Below are 22,400 nucleotides of genomic sequence, written 5' to 3' on the forward strand. Positions count from 1 at the left end.
TCGTTACTAAAGGTCCCCCCTTTAGTCCCGGTTCTTATACGAACCGGGACTAAAGGCCCTCCACGTGGCTGCTGCCTGGTGGTCCACCTTTAGTCCCGGTTGGTAACACCAACCGGTACTAAAGGATTTTTTTATTTTTTATTTTTTTTTGAAATATTTTCCTGATTTTCAAATTTCTGAATTATTTTAACCTCTAATCTCTAATCGCCCCTCATCACTGCTCAATTTAATCTCTAATCACCCCTCATCATTCCAAATCATCTAACTTCCCGAACGGTCACCCATCCTCCCACTCCCCCAGCCTGAGCACGCTTAACTTCCGGGTTCTATTCTCCCTTGTTTCCAAGTGTGCACTTGTTGTTTTCCTGACAATAGTAAGATGTCAATCCTATTAACCCTCAGGAGTTTAGCTTGAGCATGAAGTCACACATTTCACTGTTTGAGTTTGAAACTGTTGTTCTAAAAACAATAATTATTTAGTAACACTAATATTTCTTGAATAAGTACTTTGACCATTGTTTGACCAGATTTGACCAAAATTAAAAAAAACTGAAATAATTATTTAGTAACACTAATATTCTTGAATAATTATTTAGTAACACTAATACTTCTTGAATAAGTAGTTTGACCACAGTTTGACCAGATTTAACGAAAATTAAAAAAAAACTGAAATTTGAGCATAACATTTTTTCCTTTTGGAATTTGAGGATTCTAAAAATTTGCAAACAGGCCGTAGGCCGTCAAAATCGGATGCGAATTTTCGTGCTGAACATTTTGATATATTATACGTTTTTTCTGACATCGTATACAAAAGTTATAGCCGTTTTACATTTTCCCTACACTTTTTGCAAAACATGTCCAAATTTACGTTTTTAAATTTTCCTTACTAGTAGATGTGGTAACATAACTACATCTCGAAGGATTTTAACTTTTGAAGTTTTTATCATTTTCTTTTGCTTTTTACAAAACTGAAAAGGCGATACACAGGGGGGGGTAGGATTTGAAAATTGCACCATTAGTACCGGTTTGTGGCACGAACCGATACTAATGGGGTTGAGACCTTTAGTACCGGTTCGTGCCACGAACCGGTACTAATGGGCATCGCACCCTTTAGTACCGGTTCGTGGCACCAACCGGGACTAAAGGTCCCATTTGAACCGGGAATAATGCCTGTACGGTGCCCTCGCCGCTCGAACCGGGACTAATGCTCACATTAGTCCCGGTTCGTAATGCAACCGGTATTAATGCTCTTTTCTGGCTGAACCAAAGCCCCTTTTTCTACTAGTGAGTTGTCTCCCGACTCCTCTTGTTTTGCTGACCATGTTGGGAACGACAGACGGCGGCGCCGCGGCGAGAGGACCCAGGCGGAGGACGACGTCGAGACCTCGGACCGAACGAACCGGAGCGGGGGAAGACGCAGCCGGAGGGGACTATGAGGGTTGACTTGTTCGGGTGCAGGGTGGACCGGTGGAGCTGCTGCCACCGGACAATGTGTGGGAGTAGAGGGATGGCCGGGCCAATGCCATAGGCTATGATGGCCAGCCACTGTATAGGAAGAGGACGAAAGATTTTACAAAATAAAGAAATACAAATGTATAGGTGGTTGGTCCCATATGTCTGTGTATGAGACCTGCTGGGTCCACCTGAGAAGGGGAATATGTTGGGAGGAAGGAGATTCAAAGCACAGCAGCCGAGTGAACTAGTTTTTTTAACGAACAAGTGAACTAGTTACATACATAAGCAAATAGCAACTAAAAAAGCAAACAGATTAATGGGTTCTTAAAAGAAATATTTTGGACAAAACAGATAATTACGACACATAGGCTAATGCATGAAACACTCAGATGATAAAGGTGCTTATAAACAGATAAAGTACAATATCTAGACCTTCCTGGCACGCTTGATCATGACGATGCGGCTGTCCGTGTACTCGTCGGTTACAGGAAGCAGACACGCCCTCATGTCCAAGATCCGCATGTATATGTCATAGCATGCATATGCGTCCTTGGCCGTGTAGGTTATGTAGGCTAGATTCAGAGGTACCTCCCACGTGTTCAGGTCCTTGTATCGTTGTCTTCTTTAATGTTGGCGTATCAGGGGTCGATGATGGTCTCGGCGAGGTCAACCACAGAGTCCTTCTCCTGCCCGTTGCCGATGATCTTGTATTGCTTCTGGATGTCGACAAGCTTGTTGCACCAGATGGCCGAATCGTCGTGTTCTTCCTTCTCTCCACCATAGCGAAGGTGCAGTCGGCGTTGCCGATGAAACGGGCGAATGATCCAGAACCTCTGATGGCCCTACAGCAGTGGTAGATGAGAACCTCGCCCCGCACACATACCTGGGCGACGGCGATCCGATGGTCCCTGTCAGGAGACAAATTGATGGGCACAAGGTCTAGTCCCGCGACCTTGTGCTTTCTCGTCCTGTAGGTACTGCTTGAACTCGGTGAGGCAGAGCTTCACCGAGTCCGGATCATTGGTGTACATCACATTCAACTTGGTGCAGCCATAGGACTGAACGGCGAACTCAAAGGGGAACTCCTTGCTGAAGTCCATATCCAGCAGGCTCACCCCTCAGATCGTCATTGGAGTCTCTTCAAATGAACGAGTGGGTAGGCGGCAGCAGTTCATTATTCAGCTCTTGGGGAACTGGATTCAACAGTAAAGAGTCCTACTCCGGCCACACGTCGGTTCACGAGCGGGTCTGTATTGGTACTGTAATAACAAGAGTTAGTGGTCACTTTACTTAAATTTAATTAGCTTTAATAGAAATTTATACTTAAAACAAGCCACAGGATCAACATGCACAACAATTAGAATTATTATTCTGAGGACGCACACGATCAGCACATTTGTCGCACTTTCACACAGATAATACTACCAAGTTTGAACTGTTTGTCATGGTTGTTGTCCTCTGCATCATCATGCCGTGTTTCCCAGCTTGCAAGATTTAGAACCAACAAATAAGATCCAAATAATAAGTACAACAAAGATGCCTACACATCTCATTGATTCCCAGCTTGCAAGATTCATAACCAACAAATAAGATTCAAATAATAAGTACAACAAATATGCCTACACATCTCATTGATTCCCAGCTTGCAAGATTCAAAACCAACCCATTAGAGCCTTTTGATAAAGTGAACATCGAGATTAAATCCATCTTGGCTAGCCGTGTCATACAACCGAAGAACTTGGCGAATGCTCTTGACTGTCACAACATCTGTAGTTGAGTATTCCTATTTGCACAGCACAAACAAGAAGAGCATGATTACTATAATAGTGGCACTCCTTGAACTCAACCTGCAGCTCCACTCGGATGAGGCCTGCCTGGAGTTCCATGATTCAATTCATGCGCCTTTCTCTGCAGTTCACCTGAAATGAAGTAAAGATTGCATCATTCAGCTAGCAAGAAGTACTTGCTCTCATGAGCTAGTAGGTTCTTCTTTAGTAGTTGCACTAAAATTGAGGAACATTAAGGTTGGCTGTCCGGCTCATGTAAGGTGCAACTATAATTTGCTTATCCTTTTGTGCAGTTAAACTAAAATAAAGTGCCATTGTGGTGACAGTGGCGGCTCATCTTGCAAAGGCTAATAAAATGTTGCACGAGATTACCAGCAGAACTTGACGGAGATTTTGGAAACTCCAATCACCATTTTGTGCAGTTCCACCAAAATTGAGAGATTTTGCCCACATGACATTTTAGTTTAACTGCACAAGACACTCATTCCAAAAAAAGTGTTTTGTGCAGTTCACCAAAAGGTCACAATAGCAACAAGGTGAAATGGATATCCCTATCTGCACAAAAAGATAGAAAGTAAACAGTTGTTGGTCAATAAGAATATACGAAACATACACGAAATGAAAGGAAGCATCTTAATTATGTTCATGGCAATCACGCAAGGACAGTATAAATTTTAAAACATCAGCAATGCTTCATGTTACCGGAAGCATTACGATCAACAATGACATTCGTCAAATATGGGATTACTTTAATGGTGGCATTGCTTGTTTACCAGATACAGTAAATCAACGGCAGCTAAAGAGTTGGTTTAAGGGCATGAAACCGTGGGGACACCAGGACACTCAGCAGTGTAAAGGAGCAACTTACTTATCATACTGGGGAAAATAGCAGGAGTACCATTTGTAACACAGTTTAATTGCATCTTATCACTGGAGGCATTAGATTAACAATAACACTAGTTAGACATGTCCCTAAGGTAACAATGTGGTCGCTTCATTTTACATGCGCCCTTACATTAACAACAGTAAAAGGTTGGTATAAGGACATGCGACAGTGGACGCATCAGCACAATGTACCTACAAGGAGGCATAAAGTGGTGATGTCGAGTTTGTTCATGCTATGTGAGGGCAGCAAATCTAATCATGGAGACCTTTTACTATGTGAGGGCAGCAAACCTAGTCCTGGAGACCTTTTACTATGTGAGGACAGCAAATTTGATCCTGGAGACCTTTTACTATGTGAGGGCAGCAAACCTAGTCCTGGAGACCTTTACTATGTGAGGACAGCAAATCTAATCCTGGAGACCTTTTACTATGTGAGGGCAGAAAATCTAATTCTGGAGATACTCTGTTGACTTGTCCACCAGCCGCCACTTTCTATCCTTTTTTCAACCAATAATAGATCTGTTCCTTGTCCAGTTTGTACGTACTGTGTTTTCCCATTATTTCCCTTTTCAACCAAGAGACCGGTTGGGTATCCGGTCTCTACTACTTTCACCATATTATTTATTCTTTTAATCAAGTCCTAGATTCATGCTACAACTTTCCCCCTTTCTTCGTTGTTTGAACAAAGTCCTAGATTTGAATGCATGAAGTAGCTTTACCTCTAATAATACTAAAAATTTAGGTGGCTTTGAAAGAGCTGATGGGAGTAGAAAAAGATACACATGCAGACACGTGGGGAGCTGGGGCAGTAGAGCAAGGCCACTTTCAAAGGGTCGGAGGACCTCCCGTGCCGGCACTGTGTCAGAGAGAACGGCACGGGCAGAGGATCGGGCCCCTCCGGCGCCTGTGGGTTTCCTCCCTCACCGGCGATGACCGTGTGAACGATGCACCTAGTCCTCTACACACACCAGCCGAAGGGATCCGGCCAGATCTGTGACCAGCGGTGAGCAGAGAGAAAATGTCGCTACCGCTGTCTTGTTTATATCTAGAGAGGATGAGATAATGAAGAGAGCAACCCTAGTAAAGGAAGCGCTCAGGCCCCTGCGTACATATATAGTGGAGTGATTATCTTTTTCTCTCCACAACAAGCGTTTCAATTTGTGTATGTGGCATTAAAGAAAAGAAACTCTCTATTTAAGGTGACTAACTGTACGACTCCTACTTACTACTACTAGTAGTAGTATTGTTCACTTGTGCTCCCCGGCCCTCCATTCATTGAACAACCCCACGGGTGAATAAACATACAGTACTAGTATTTATATAGAACGAACAAGCTCGAACTATTTTCGCGTAGTTAAAAGTTGAGGGCGCGGCTTTTCCTGGGCAGTACGCGCGGCAGTTTTCGTGTAGGCGGTTTGACAGACAGGCGAGGAGGGTGAGGGAGTACTGGATTCAACTTACTTACTGCTGGAAAGGTCGCGCTTTGCGATTTGACAGTGCGTTACTACGGGAAATACTTGTGATATGACTACTCACTATAGTCATGAATTACTGGCGGTACAACCGGGTGATGCCCCCCTTCCGTTCCTTACTCTAATCTGGTGCATGACACGTATTACATTGACCCGGATGCTGCTGGCTCTCCCACATGTCGGCGAAGTAGTACGTAAGAAGGAGTAAAGAATCATGCGGTATAAGTCTTTCTAGAGATTCCAACAAGTGACTACATACGGAGCAAAATGAGTGAATCTACACTCTAAAATATGTCTACATACATCCGTATGTTGTAGTCAATTTGAAATGTCTAAAAAGACTTATATTTAGGAACGGAGAGAGTAGTAGTACTACTACTCACGTCGGAGGAGTGTGAACCACGGCAGCCCAGTGAATCAGCAATAGAAAACAATGTGCTGATATGGCCATAAAAAACATTGTGCCACGGTCCAGATTGTAGCATGTACAGTACTACTCCTCTTTGTTTGGATCCCTGAGTTAGAGCTAGTTTGGGTTGAAATAGCCTGAAATTATCCAAATAGGAGGGGTTAGTTTGAGCTAGTTTGCTCTAACCCAGCTAAAAAAACTAGCCCAGTGGAGAGGTTCTAATTGGGTTAGTTCTCCTCGGGCCCACTAAAAGAGAACTAAAAAATCTCCCGTGCCCACACCAGATCACTCCCTCCCCCCCCCCCCCCCGCGTCGCGCGACTCCTCTCTGTTCCCCATCGGGCCGCCCGCCCAAGCGCCGCTCCGTCGCTCGCCCTCTCTCTCCTTCGGCCGCCCTCTCCCTCCGGCCTCCGCCGCCCTCCTCTGACCGCCCTCTCCCTCCGGCCTTCGAAGCTCGCCCCGCTCCCCCTTCACCGGTCGTTTTTCTCCCTCTGTCTTGCGCGGCGGCAGCGCATCTAACAGGGAGGTCGCGAGAGGGGTGAGTTTGTTCGTTCCTTCTCTGTCTCACAGCCATATCATTGATCTTGCTCGCTCTAGCGCTAATTCTGATTTGGAAAAGTAGATCCTGATTGAACTTGGTATAGATTTGTGGTGCATGCATGGAATTGTTTGATGCTGCTTGAGGAGGTAATAAATCTTTCTAGAGGCCCAAAGATTCAGTTCACCTTTCTAGGTATTTCAGTTTAAGGCTTGCATTATTTCTAGAGGCCCAAAGAATCAGTTCACCTTTCTAGGTATTTCAGTTCCAGGCTTGCGTTGTTTCTAGAAGCCCAAACATTCAGTTCACCTTTCTAGGTATTTCAGTTTCAGGCTTGCATTATTTCTAGAGACCCAAAGATTCAGTTCACCTTTCTAGGTATTTCAGTTTCAGGCTTGCATTATTTCTAGAGGCCCAAAGATTCGGTTCGCTGTCGTCGGCAAGTGGCCCTGCTACCCATGCCGGTGTCGACCTCAACTCGCAAGCGCCGGCGTCGAAGTGGTTCCCGGGACTTGGGCTCTATAGAGCCTTCCTCCAGAGCGACGATGATGAGCTCCTCCCTGGGTGCGTGAGGGGCTCCGGGCTCCCTCCCTATCGTGAATGACTTCCGTGATGAGTTAGCTCATGCTTTGTTTCATGGAGTGTATTTTTTTGTGAAGCTTGATTGAGAACTTGTATGTTTAAGTGGGATATCTCAATTGTATGGACAAAGTAAAATTTATCATGTTTTGCATGCTTAATTTGTAAAGATGGTTCGTTTATGTCAATTGTGAGCGGGAGGAGGCCACACAAGAGCCGGCCACACCAAATCCGGCAGGAAATAGGGTCCAAAGTAGTCAAGTGATTGAGAAAGAACATTTATTGTCAATCTAACCCTCTCATCCATACACCTATTTGGTTTAGATTTAGTTCAGGGTTAGAATCAAACTCTAACCTCTAACTGAGTTAGAGTTCTCCTCATCTCGGTTCATCACCATCATACTTTCCCCATTTCTGTGTTTTTAGTATCCTGCGAATCAAAGAGGCCCTTAGACTGGTTTAGGTCCAGTATTTTTTATAAACGTGTTATGTCCAAAATTTAATGAACGTGCTCCGGTTTCTACGAACATAATCCGATTGCATGTAGTAATTCACTTATTTATTTATTCTTCTGTGGGGGGTTTGCATGTAATTCGTGAGGTCTGAAATGTAAAGTACCCCGGCATATGCTTCGAGTCGTGCATGCACTACGACCCAGATGCTCTATGTCCCACATGTCGGCGAAAGGGAGCACGTGGAAATAGCCTAGGAGTACATATAGGAGGATAAATGCGTGAAAAAATATGTATGGTGAAGCGTAGCTGCGGTTCAAAAAGGAGACCTAAAGTGATGACAGGTATAGGTCGCACGCACCCAACTAGTAGTAGTACTACACATACGACTGCTTTTTCCCTAAAAAAAGGTACGAGTGCTTAGTGTTGGAGATCATTGCAGAAATTAAAAAATTTCTACGCATCACCAACAACAATCTATGGAGTCTTCTAGCAACAAGAGGGAAAAGAGTGCATCTACATACCCTTGTAGATCGCGAGCGGAAGCGTTCAAGTGAACGGGGTTGATGGAGTCGTACTCGTCGTGATCCAAATCACCGATGACTGAGCGCCGAACGGACGGAACCTCCGCGTTCAACACACATACGGTTGGGGAAGACGTCTCCTCCTTCTTGATCCAGCAAGGGGGAGGGAGAGGTTGATGGAGATCCAGCAGCACGACGGCGTGGTGGTGGAAGCAGCGGGGATCTCGGCAGGGCTTCGCCAAGCTCAGCGAGAAGGAGAGGTGTCACGGGAGGGAGAGGGAGGCGCCAGGGGCTTAGGTGCGGCTGCCCTCCCTCCCCCCTCTTTATATAGGGCCCCTGGGGGGGCGCCGGCCCTAGGAGATCCAATCTCCAAGGGGGGCGGCGGCCAAGGGGGTGGCTTGCCCCCCAAGCCAAGTGGGGCGCCCCCCACCCCTAGGGTTTCCAACCCTAGGCGCAGGGGGAGGCCCAAGGGGGCGCACCAACCCACCAGGGGCTGGTTCCCCTCCCTCCGGGATAGGTGGCCCCACCCGGTGGACCCCCCGGGACCCTTCCCGTGGTCCCGGTACAATACCGGTGACCCCCGAAACTTTCCCGGTGGCCGAAACTGGACTTCCTATATACAATTCTTCACCTCCGGACCATTCCGGAACTCCTCGTGACGTCCGGGATCTCATCCGGGACTCCGAACGACTTTCGGATTTCCGCATGCTAATATCTCTACAACCCTAGCGTCACCGAACCATAAGTGTTTAGACCCTACGGGTTCGGGAGACATGCAGACATGACCGAGACGACTCTCCGGTCAATAACCAACAGCGGGATCTGGATACCCATGTTGGCTCCCACATGTTCCACGATGATCTCATCGGATGAACCACGATGTCGAGGATTCAATCAATCCCATATACAATTACCTTTGTCAATCGGTACGTTACTTGCCCAAGATTCGATCGTCGGTATCCCAATACCTTGTTCAATCTCGTTACCGGCAAGTCACTTTACTCGTACCGTAATGCATGATCCCATGACCAAACACTTGGTCACATTGAGCTCATTATGATGATGCATTACCAAGTGGGACCAGAGATACCTCTCCGTCATACGGAGTGACAAATCCCCAGTCTCGATTCGTGCCAACCCAACACACACTTTCGGAGATACCCGTAGTGCACCTTTATAGCCACCCAGTTACGTTGTGACGTTTGGCACACCCAAAGCACTCCTATGGTATCCGGGAGTTGCACAATCTCATGGTCTAAGGAAATGATACTTGACATTTGGAAAAGCTCTAGCAAACGAACTACACGATCTTGTGCTATGCTTAGGATTGGGTCTTATCCATCACATCATTCTCCTAATGATGTGATCCCGTTATCAATGACATCCAATGTCCATAGTCAGGAAATCATGACTATCTGTTGATCAACGAGCTAGTCAACTAGAGGCTCACTAGGGACATGTTGTGGTCTATTTATTCACACATGTATTATGATTTCCAGATAACACAATTATAGCATGAACAACAGACAATTATCATGAACAAGGAAATATAATAATAACCATTTTATTATTGCCTCTAGGGCATATTTCCAACAGTCTCCCACTTGCAGTAGAGTCAATAATCTAGTTACATTGTGATGAATCGAACACCCATAGAGTTCTGGTGTTGATCATGTTTTGCTCTAGGGAGAGGTTTAGTCAACGGATCTGCTACATTGAGGTCCGTATGTACTTTACAAATATCTATGTCTCCATTTTGAACATTTTCACGAATGGAGTTGAAGCGACGCTTGATATGCCTGGTCTTCCTGTGAAACCTGGGCTCCTTGGCAAGGGCAATAGCTCCAGTGTTGTCACAGAAGAGAGTCATCGGGCCCGACGCATTGGGAATAACTCCTAAGTCGGTAATGAACTCCTTCACCCAGATTGCTTCTTGTGCTGCCTCTGAGGCCGCCATGTATTCCGCTACACATGTAGATCCCGCCACAACGCTTTGCTTGCAACTGCACCAGCTTACTGCCCCACCATTCAAAATATACACGTATCCGGTTTGTGACTTAGAGTCATCCAGATCTGTGTCGAAGCTAGCATCGACATAACCCTTTACGACGAGCTCTTCGTCACCTCCATAAACGAGAAACATATCCTTAGTCCTCTTCAGGTACTTCAGGATATTCTTGACCGCTGTCCAGTGTTCCATGCCGGGATTACTTTGGTACCTTCCTACCAAACTTACGGCAAGGTTTACATCAGGTCTGGTACATAGCATGGCATACATAATAGACCCTATGGCCGAGGCATAGGGGACGAAACTCATCTTTTCTCTATCTTCTGCCGTGGTCGGGCATTGAGCCGTGCTCAATTGCACACCTTGCAATACAGGCAAGAACCCCTTCTTGGACTGATCCATATTGAACTTCTTCAATATCTTGTCAAGGTACGTACTTTGTGAAAGACCAATGAGGCGTATTGATCTATCTCTATAGATCTTGATGCCTAATATATAAGCAGCTTCTCCAAGATCCTTCGTTGAAAAACACTTGTTCAAGTAGGCATTTATGCTTCCCAAGAATTCTATATCATTTCCCATCAACAGTATGTCATCCACATATAATATGAGAAATGCTACTGAGCTCCCACTCATTTTCTTGTAAACATAGGCTTCTCCATAAGTCTGTGTAAACCCAAACGCTTTGATCATCTCATCAAATCGAATGTTCCAACTCTGAGATGCTTGCACCAGCCCATAGATGGAGCGCTTGAGCTTGCATACCTTGTTAGCATTCTTAGGATCGACAAAACCTTCCGGCTGCATCATATACAATTCTTCCTTAAGAAAGCCGTTAAGGAATGCCGTTTTGACGTCCATTTGCCATATCCCATAATCATAGTATGCGGCAATTGCTAACATGATTCGGACGGACTTCAGCTTCGCTACGGGTGATAAAGTCTCATCATAGTCAACCCCTTGAACTTGTCAATAACCCTTAGCGACAAGTCGAGCTTTATAGATGGTAACATTACCATCCGCGTCCGTCTTCTTCTTAAAGATCCATTTGTTTTCTATCGCTCGCCGATCATCGGGCAAGTCTGTCAAAGTCCACACTTTGTTTTCATACATGGATCCTATCTCGGATTGCATGGCTTCAAGCCATTTGTTGGAATCTGGGCCCGCCATTGCTTCTTCATAGTTCGAAGGTTCACCGTTGTCTAACAACATGATTTCCAGGACAGGGTTGCCATACCACTCTGGTGTGGAACGTGTCCTCGTGGACCTACGAAGTTCAGTAGTAACTTGATCCGAAGTACCTTGATCATCATCATTAGCTACCTCTCTAGTCAGTGCAGGCACCACAGGAACATCTTCCTGAGCTGCGCTACTTTCCGGTTCAAGAGGTAGTACTTCATCAAGTTCCACTTTCCTCCCACTTACTTCTTTCGAGAGAAACTCTTTCTCCAGAAAGAACCCGTTCTTGGCAACAAAGATCTTGCCTTCGGGTCTGAGGTAGAAGGTATACCCAATGGTTTCCTTAGGGTATCCTATGAAGACACATTTTTTCGACTTGGGTTCGAGCTTTTCAGGTTGAAGTTCCTTGACATAAGCATCGCATCCCCAAACTTTTAGAAACGACAGCTTAGGTTTCTTCCCAAACCATAATTCATACGGTGTCGTCTCAACGGATTTCGATGGAGCCCTATTTAAAGTGAATGCGGCAGTCTCTAAAGCATAGCCCCAAAAAGAGAGCGGTAGATCGGTAAGAGACATCATAGATCGCACCATATCCAATAGAGTGCGATTACGACGTTCGGACACACCATTTCGCTGAGGTGTTCCAGGCGGCGTGAGTTGTGAAACTATTCCACATTTCCTTAAGTGTGTGCCAAATTCGTGACTCAAAAATTCCCCTCCACGATCTGATCGTAAGAACTTTATTTTCCTGTCACGTTGATTCTCAACCTCACTCTGAAATTCCTTGAACTTTTCAAAGGTCTCAGACTTGTGTTTGATTAGGTAGACATACCCATATCTACTCAAGTCATCAGTGAGAGTGAGAACATAACGATAGCCACCGCGAGCCTCAACACTCATTGGACCGCACACATCAGTATGTATGATTTCCAATAAGTTGGTTGCTCGCTCCATTGTTCCGGAGAACGGAGTCTTGGTCATCTTACCCATGAGGCATGGTTCGCATGTGTCAAATGATTCGTAATCAAGAGACTCTAAAAGTCCATCAACATGGAGCTTCTTCATGCGCTTGACACCAATGTGACCAAGACGGCAGTGCCACAAGTATGTGGGACTATCATTATCAACCTTACATCTTTTGGTACTCACACTATGAATATGTGTAACACTACGTTCGAGATTCATTAAGAATAAACCATTAACCAGCGGGGCATGACCATAAAACATATCTCTCATATAAATAGAACAACCATTATTCTCGGATTTAAATGAGTAGCCATCTCGAATTAAACGAGATCCTGATACAATGTTCATGCTCAAAGCTGGCACTAAATAACAATTATTGAGGTTTAAAACTAATCCCGTAGGTAAATGTAGAGGTAGCGTGCCGACGGCGATCACATCGACCTTGGAACCATTCCTGACGCGCATCGTCACCTCGTCCTTTGCCAGTCTCCGTTTATTCCGCAGCTCCTGCTTTGAGTTACAAATATGAGCAACCGCACCGGTATCAAATACCCAGGAGCTACTACGAGTACTGGTAAGGTACACATCAATTACTTGTATATCACATATACCTTGGGTGTTGCCGGCCTTCTTCTTGTCCGCTAAATATTTGGGGCAGTTCCGCTTCCAGTGACCACTTCCCTTGCAATAAAAGCACTCAGGCTTGGGTCCATTCTTTGGCTTCTTCCCGGCAACTGGCTTACCGGGCGTGGCAACTCCCTTGCCGTCCTTCTTAAAGTTCTTCTTACCCTTGCCTTTCTTGAACTTAGTGGTTTTATTCACTATCAACACTTGATGTTCCCTTTTGATCTCCACCTCCGCTGATTTCAGCATTGAATATACCTCAGGAATGGTCTTTTCCATCCCCTACATATTGAAGTTCATCACAAAGCTCTTGTAGCTCGGTGGAAGCGACTGAAGGATTCTGTCAATGACCGCGTCAACCGGGAGATTAACTCCCAGCTGAGTCAAGCGGTTGTGTAACCCAGACATTTTGAGTATGTGCTCACTGACAGAACTATTTTCCTCCATCTTACAACTGAAGAACTTGTCGGAGACTTCATATCTCTCGACCCGGGCATGAGCTTGGAAAACCATTTTCAGCTCTTCGAACATCTCATATGCTCCGTGTTGCTCAAAACGCTTTTGGAGCCCCGGTTCTAAGCTGTAAAGCATGCCGCACTGAACGAGGGAGTAATCATCAGCACGCCGCTGCCAAGCGTTCATAACGTCTTGGTTCTCTGGGATGGGTGCGTCACCTAGCGGTGCTTCTAGGACATAATCTTTCTTGGCAGCTATGAGGATGATCCTCAGGTTCCGGACCCAGTCCGTATAGTTGCTGCCATCATCTTTCAGCTTGGTTTTCTCTAGGAACGCGTTGAAGTTGAGGGCAACATTAGCGTGGATTTGATCTACAAGACATATTGTAAAGATTTTAGACTAAGTTCATGATAATTAAGTTAATCTAATCAAATTATTCAAAGAACTCCCACTCGGATAGACATCCCTCTAGTCATCTAAGTGAAACATGATCCGAGTCAACTAGGCCGTGTCCGATCATCACGTGAGACGGACTAGTCAACATCGGTGAACATCTTCATGTTGATCGTATCTTCTATACGACTCATGCTCGACCTTTCGGTCTTCCGTGTTCCGAGGCCATGTCTGTACATGCTAGGCTCGTCAAGTCAACCTAAGTGTATTGCGTGTGCAAATCTGGCTTACACCCGTTGTATTCGAACGTTAGACTCTATCACACCCGATCATCACGTGGTGCTTCGAAACAACGAACCTTCGCAACGGTGCACAGTTAGGGGGAACACTTTCTTGAAATTATTGCGAGGGATCATCTTATTTAAGCTACCGTCGTTCTAAGCAAATAAGATGTAAAACATGATAAACATCACATGCAATCAAATAGTGACATGATATGGCCAGTATCATATTGCTCCTTTGATCTCCATCTTCGGGGCGCCATGATCATCTTCGTCACCGGCATGACACCATGATCTCCATCATCATGATCTCCATCATCGTGTCTTCATGAAGTTGTCACGCCAACGATTACTTCTACTTCTATGGCTAACGTGTTTAGCAATAAAGTAAAGTGATTTACATGGCGTTATTCAATGACACGCAGGTCATACAAAAAATAAAGACAACTCCTATGGCTCCTGCCGCTTGTCATACTCATCGACATGCAAGTCGTGATTCCTATTACAAGAACATGATCAATCTCATACATCGCATATATTTCATTCATCACATCCTTTTGGCCATATCACATCACATGGCATATGCTGCAAAAACAAGTTAGACGTCCTCTAATTGTTGTTGCATGTTTTTACGTGGCTTCTATAGGTTTCTAGCAAGAACGATTCTTACCTACGTAAAACCACAACGTGATATGCAAACTTCTATTTACCCTTCATAAGGACCCTTTTCATCGAATCCGATTCAACTAAAGTGGGAGAGACAGACACCCGCTAGCCACCTTATGCAACTAGTGCATGTCAGTCGGTGGAACCTGTCTCACGTAAGCGTACGTGTAAGGTCGGTCCGGGCCGCTTCATCCCACGATGCCGCCGAAACAAGATAATACTAGTAGTGGCAAGAAAATTGACAACATCTACGCCCACAACAAGTTTGTGTTCTACTCGTGCATAGAAACTACGCATAGACCTAGCTCATGATGCCACTGTTGGAGATCGTTGCAGAAATTAAAAAAATTCTACGCATCACCAAGAACAATCTATGGAGTCTTCTATCAACGAGAGGGAAAAGAGTGCATCTACATACCCTTGTAGATCGCGAGCGGAAGCGTTCAAGTGAACGGGGTTGATGGAGTCGTACTCGTCGTTATCCAAATCACTGATGACCGAGCGCCGAACGGACGGCACCTCCGCGTTCAACACACATACGGTTGGGGAAGACGTCTCCTCCTTCTTGATCCAGCAAGGGGGAGGGAGAGGTTGATGGAGATCCAGCAGCACGACGGCGTGGTGGTGGAAGCAGCGGGGATCTCGGCAGGGCTTCGCCAAGCTCAGCGAGAAGGAGAGGTGTCACGGGAGGGAGAGGGAGGCGCCAGGCGCTTAGGTGCGGCTGCCCTCCCTCCCCCCCCCTCTTTATATAGGGCCCCTGGGGGGCGCCGGCCCTAGGAGATCCAATCTCCAAGGGGGGCGGCGGCCAAGGGGGTGGCTTGCCCCCCAAGCCAAGTGGGGCGCCCCCCACCCCTAGGGTTTCCAACCCTAGGCGCAAGGGGAGGCCCAAGGGGGGCGCACCAGCCCACCAGGGGCTGGTTCCCCTTCCTCCGGGATAAGTGCCCCACCCGGTGGACCCCCCGGGACCCTTCCAGTGGTCCCGGTACAATACCAGTGACCCCCGAAACTTTCCCGGTGGCCGAAACTGGACTTCCTATATACAATTCCTCACCTCCGGACCATTCCGGAACTCCTCGTGATGTCCGGGATCTCATCCGGGACTCCGAACGACTTTCGGATTTCCGCATACTAATATCTCTACAACCCTAGCATCACCGAACCTTAAGTGTGTAGACCCTACGGGTTCGGGAGACATGCAGACATGACCGAGACGACTCTCCGGTCAATAACCAACAGCGGGATCTGGATACCCATGTTGGCTCCCACATGTTCCACGATGATCTCATCGGATGAACCACGATGTCGAGGATTCAATCAATCCCGTATACAATTCCCTTTGTCAATCGGTACGTTACTTGCCCGAGATTCGATCGTCGGTATCCCAATACCTTGTTCAATCTCGTTACCGGCAAGTCACTTTACTCGTACCGTAATGCATGATCTCGTGACCAAACACTTGGTCACATTGAGCTCATTATGATGATGCATTACCGAGTGGGCCCAGAGATACCTCTCCGTCATACGGAGTGACAAATCCCAGTCTCGATTCGTGCCAACCCAACAGACACTTTCGAAGATACCCGTAGTGCACCTTTATAGCCACCCAGTTACGTTGTGACGTTTGGCACACCCAAAGCACTCCTATGGTATCCGGGAGTTGCACAATCTCATGGTCTAAGGAAATGATACTTGACATTTGGAAAAGCTCTAGCAAACGAACTACACAATCTTGTGCTATGCTTAGGATTGGGTCTTGTCCATCACATCATTCTCCTAATGATGTGATCCCGTTATCAATGACATCCAATGTCCATAGTCAGGAAATCATGACTATCTGTTGATCAACGAGCTAGTCAACTAGAGGCTCACTAGGGACATGTTGTGGTCTATGTATTCACACATGTATTACGATTTCTGGATAACACAATTATAGCATGAACAACAGACAATTATCATGAACAAGGAAATATAATAATAACCATTTTATTATTGCCTCTAGGGAATATTTCCAACACTTAGTACTCCTATTCTATCAACGCAAGTCCCATCTGACAATAGCGTCTGTGCTACAGCTAGCTCTTCTCCCTCGTTTCTCTCTTCTAATTCTAAACATAGCTGACGCCCGGTGGGCGGGGTGGGGATTTGCCGATGGTCGGTTTGCTCAACTGCGGCCCCACCTCACAGTGAAAACGTTACTACTGGAATAAAAATGCCATATACTCCTATACTAATAAAATATTAAGGCCACGAGGCAATGCAGTGCTGGTTACAGGAGGCAAGAAGAAGAGATGCATCCATTGACGACGTCCACCTCCTCGACTCAGGGCGCCGGCCCACCGAACGGCGGCTAAGTAGCAGCGGCTTTCGTGGCCAGTTCGACGTGCTTCTGAACAATGGCGACCAAAGATTCCAGCCGCTGGAAGAAGGCCAACGTATTTCCATCCTTGCTGGCCTTGTAGTGGCCTATGTAGAAGATTTCCTCATAGACGTGGATGTGCAGGTCGACGGTTTCTTGCATGGTGAGGCGCTGCCCGACGAGTGTGGCCTCGAGGTGCACATTCTTCGCCGCGACCTCCGGCACCTGCAGGGCCACCAGGGCTTGAAAGAGTTCATCACCATGGAGGCCGATGAGGGTGGCAGGCAATGAGGAGCCTGGGCGCACGGGCTGGAGTAGTACAGCAAGGTCGTCTGCGCTTCTTGAGGGCGGTGAACTTGCGGATGGAGTTGACCATCATGTCGTCCATGCGAGAGGCGAAGCCGGCGTCGGCGAGGGCTATGACACCGGCGGTCGCCAGCACCATCTGGAAACGATGCGTGGTGCGGGCCACAGGCGGCGCCTTGGATGATTTGGCATAGCCGACTGCCGCTGGCGTCCATCGCCTCCATAGGTGCTTCTGGCTTCTGGTCACTTGGTCTTGGATTGGAGTGAGCAGTGTTGCGTAGAGACTAGTAGATGGATTGGAGTGGTGGGGCGCCTTTATATGAGAATCCAAACTCTGTTGCATTCACATCGTGCTGGCTCTATTCTGCTTCTCCAATTAATTCCCTCTGCATGTAATTTGAGGATGCATCATTGACCGTTCAATGTCTCGGGAACCGCTACCCTCTCCCACCTTGGCATTCAAGCACCTATGGAGGCGACTGCCGCTCGCATCTACCGCGTGTCAAGAGACGTTCCCGTCGACGACGAGGTGCCTATGGTGACTTCGTAAATTTCAAGATGATAGTACTATTATACTCAATATTGTGCACCGCGACCAAGGCGGAGAGGAAACGAGAGAACTACATATTTATTTACGGTGTAGATTCACTCATTTTGCTCCATATGTACTCCGTCTCGGTGTAGTCTAGTCACTTGTTGAAATCTCTAGAAAGGCAAATACTCCTTTCTGGTTTACAGGGCTATACTACTAGCAAGTAATAGTGGGCTCACATAGCAATTTTGTCTCATGCAAGAGCCTGCCTATATGCATGCTCCTGAGAACTGAGCATAGCTCAGTTGGCAAGGCGCGGGAGTTCGCAGCCAGCCCAGCAGGGTTCAAGTCTCGGCTTGAGCGTTTGGTGCTCACAGAGTTTTCTTCTATAAAAAAATGCCAACAGGCTAGTCTAGCCCGGGTTGGTCTTGTTTTTTTTATATGTGTGCTCCAAGGTTCGCAACTGCCACGTTCGGGTTGCGCTTGGCTCTTTGCCTCTTCGAGAAGACGAACAATGATGTTACTACTACTCCTTCTACAGTATCGAATCCACTGCTGCATGTCCGTCCACCGCGAGCGGGAGGGATAGCTTGTTACTATAAGCAAAAGCCTGTCCTCGTCTGCGAGCCACCGCGCGCATGGGCGAGGGAGAAGGCGTGTAGTAGTAAAATCAAGCTTCTCCTCGTTGTACGAGTTGACGCGACACATCATAGCACTGGCCCCACATGGTTGCCTCTAAACTTGGCTGAAAGACCCGCAGTGTACAATACTCCATTTGCTGCAACCTCTAACATTTACCCCACCACAAATTAAAATATATATTCCTACCTTGACCAGATGAGCGTGCAAACTAGAATCACCAGGATGACAGGTAGGGCCAGAAGATTATTTTAATAAAAAAGCATGGAGCCGACCCCAACGATTTTAAGCTTACATGCACGGTACACGCTATCCTAGACTACTCTACACATGAAACTGCCACATGAGCGTCCGGGCTGCGCTTGGCTCTTCACCTCTTTGGGAAGTCAAACAATGATGGAGTACTACTGAAGTGAAGGAGTACTACAGTATGCTTCTGGCCATCTGACACTGATTGAACTGCTGCATGTCCACCGCGTGCGGGAGGGAGAGCTTGTAGCGAACGAAAGCTTCTCCTAGTCCTGCCAGCCACCATGCTCATGGGCGAGGGAGGGACACAGCTTCATTGACTTACTGCTCCTGCCTTTGCGTCTATGACAGGTGGGCCCAACAGGTGGGTGGCCCACCTGTCATGCAGCCAAAGGCAGGTGCGGTTAAGGCGATGACACGACACATCAAAGCACTGCACTCGATATATTTCAATAATTTGTGTTTACCGATGCATTAATTACAACGCATGCATGCATGTCGTGACTCTCCTTTTGATACTTGCATGTGTTGATTTAATGCACCTTGAAGTAGTATGAATATGTGACGGTAAAGCTTTGTAATGCCCCGGCCCTAATAAAGCAAGAGTGGTTGTGCACGAGGAGGGCGAGATCATGCAGACGGAACAGGACCCGACGATGGAGCTCTCTATGGTCTCGATGGACCTCACCTTGCTCCACTGCCCCTTGTGCCTCCGCCCCTTGAAGCCTCCAGTGCATGAGGTTCGAATACACCTCCTCCGTTCGGCTGATCGAGTAAGGTGCAGGTTTCTTGATTGATGTGTTGTTCGATTGATTTGTGCGGTGCAAGGGAGGGCACCTGGCCTGCGCGGACTGCCACCTCGAGCGCCCCGGGAACCAGCGGCAGTGCCAGAAGTGTGAGCGCGGCGGTGGCTTCGACATGCGGAACACGGCGGTGGACGTCGTCCTCTCCTCGGTGAGGGTGGAGTGCCCGCACGAAGGCTGTGGGCTCTGCGTCACTTACCACAAGCTCGCCGATCACCAGAGCGTGTGTCCGCTCGCGCCCTGCAAATGCCCCGTGCCCGTCTGCGGCTATGAAGGCCCGCCGCCGACGCTCTCCCACCACATCAGCACCGTGCATCCCATGCCCGTGCACAGGATCCAGTACGGCAAGGTGCTCCAGCTGCAAGTGCCACTGTCGGAGCCACGGCTCTTGCTGTTCGCGGAGGAGGACGGCCGCGCATTTTTCTTGGTCGGCGGTGTGCTCGACATCGACGCGCCTATCGCCGTGTCGGCCGTCTGCATCAGAGCGGGGTCGTCCCCACTGCCACACTACATGGCCAAGTTGTGGGCAAACGGCCCGCCGGGGGAGCTCAAAGGCAGGACCGACGCCGTCAAGGTGGAAATGGAGGTGACAAGCAGCAAGGATCCCGGCGACGTCGCCGTGCACGAGCTGACCTTCTTCACAGTTCCGCCCAAGCTGCTGGTCGGGGCTAAGCTGGTGTCCCTCCACATTCAGATTGACAAGCTCACATCCTAAATGATTCTACAGTGCCTTCTGTTTATCTTAGTAATATGCTAATATAGGGGTTAGCTCGGTCTACTTTAGCTTAAGAGATGGTCGGCTTTGGTGGTGATGCAGCAATTACTTCGACATCAGATCAGCAGTTAAAGTAATTTCCAACAGTTGAACGGATATTTTTTGTCTGTTGGATATAAAGATCCTTTGGGTAAGAAGTATAACAGCTTATAAGAAGTAAGTACAACAGCTTATATGCTTGTTTGTTCAGGAAGTGTTGCATACTTGTGCGAGTTGACACGACACATCAAAGTACTACTACTACTAGTAGTACTCCCTCCGATCCTAATTTCTCTGCGCATAAGGCTGGTCATAGTGGGAGTAACATAGGTAGTAGTAACATAGATGCCACATAAGCAAAAATGATGAGGTGGCAAGTAATTAATGAGGAGAGGGCAAATAGAGTAACATAATATGTTACCATCACATAGCGCTTTCCAACGCAAAATGAGTCTACAAAGTAATAAATGAAGACATCTAGTACTATCTCAAGGCCAAGGAGCAACATGAAACCTATGATAGAGCCAATCGGATGGTTGAGAACACTACAATTCGTAGCTACAGATGCGTGTGTGATAGAGGACGAGTGCGTGCGTGCACCTCTTCTCTTCCTGTATAACGTACTAAACTCAGACTACAAGTGTATGTGGGTGGCATCAACCTAGGGAGCTAGAGATGGTGCATGCGAGAAGTCCCGAGAGATAGGTGTAATGCGTCTGAAAAAAAGACTAGTCTATAGCTCGCCACGAGGGTATTCCTGTCGAACGCCCCAATAAGCGTAAGATATGTATCCGACGGTGCCAGTTATTGCAGGTACACAGCAGTAGAAAAAGAACTAGTACCATGGCATATGCTACACCACGGCCGAGAACACGTGCCCACGTTACGCCATCCGGGAATAGTGCCGCACTTCTAAACTAAACCGTCAATAAATTTTGAGCGTGTTTCGTCACATCCAAATTACTGCTACTACCATGCTATATTTAATTGCAAACCTGTTCATCACAACCTACTCCCTCCGTCGTCACCGTGACCAAGGAGGAGGGGAAAACGAGAGAACTTAATGTTTATTTGCTAATTAATAGCATGGCATGCAATGAACTAACCACTGCATGTTGTGTTTGGTAGTCTCAAGTCATTAAAAGCATGCACACCCACATCTCTTATTGGTTGATATGTCAAGAAACAAGAAACGAGGTAGAAGTTAATGCACCGTGCCTAAGTGTATTAGTACTCGGTTATAAACACTACTATGCCAAGATGACTGCACATTCCTCCTCAACTCCTCATCCACAAAAACAAACAAGTCATTTAGCATCCTCCCCTTGCGTCTGCCATGGCCAGCGTGAGTTCTGGGTCGAGAGATTACCACCAGGGAGAGGCGAGCATGGAAGCGGAAGCACGAGAGATGTCCCGCCTCGCCTCGAAAGCAGCCGACATGTCCTGTCACGCGGAAGTAGCAGCACAGAGGTCCTGCCGCTCCGCCGAAGCAGCACGGAGGTCCCGCCGCACCGTCGATGCAGCAGACTGCTCCGGCCGCGCCGCGGAAGCAGCAGAGATGTCCCGTCGTGCCGTGAATGCAGCAAAGATGTCCCGCCGCGCCGCGGCGGGCTGGGAAAATGTCTCACGGGCAGGCGACGACTCTTATAGGCGCATGCATGCGATCGTCCATAGCCAGATGGATCAGATCTCCGGCTGGGCGAGGTTGTAGGATGACATGAAAGCCTCGTTTGAACAGGCTACCGGCGTCATCCGGCAACTAAGGGAGGGCAATGAGAGGCTCCGGTCCGAGCGTGACCTATTGAGGGTGAAGATCGTCCGAAGTGCAGAGCAGCAGGAGGAGACCAGTGCGTTGTTGAAGAGGACTGGCATCATCGTCAAGAAACTTATGGACGAGAATGACATGCTCCGCATCGAGTGCCAAAGGCTGGTGGAGGAATCCGTGGATGCTCTCAAGCAGTGTCTTGAGGACACGACAGAGCTCATCGCCGCTCGCCGCGGAGACTAGTTCCCGCGACCTGCAGCAACGCATCAAGAAAGTAGAGATCAGCGAGCCAGATCGTTGTCTTCCTTCTTCTTTTGCCC

The 22,400-nt window shown here is 47.5% G+C and overlaps 1 protein-coding gene across 1 annotated transcript in view; it reads left to right on the forward strand.

Annotated features, from left to right (window-relative positions):
* Positions 1-20,276, forward strand: part of LOC109752085 (putative E3 ubiquitin-protein ligase SINA-like 6) — a 46,896-nt gene extending 26,620 nt beyond the window's left edge. The window contains exons 3-4 of the mRNA XM_073497525.1: positions 19,359-19,428; positions 19,580-20,276. Coding sequence (XP_073353626.1) covers positions 19,359-19,428; positions 19,580-20,276 — 767 coding nt within the window. The remainder of the gene's footprint in view (positions 1-19,358; positions 19,429-19,579) is intronic.
* The last annotated feature ends 2,124 nt before the right edge of the window (positions 20,277-22,400 follow it).

Source organism: Aegilops tauschii, chromosome 4 (assembly GCF_002575655.3).
Source record: "Aegilops tauschii subsp. strangulata cultivar AL8/78 chromosome 4, Aet v6.0, whole genome shotgun sequence".
In the NCBI taxonomy this organism is placed as follows: domain Eukaryota; kingdom Viridiplantae; phylum Streptophyta; class Magnoliopsida; order Poales; family Poaceae; genus Aegilops; species Aegilops tauschii.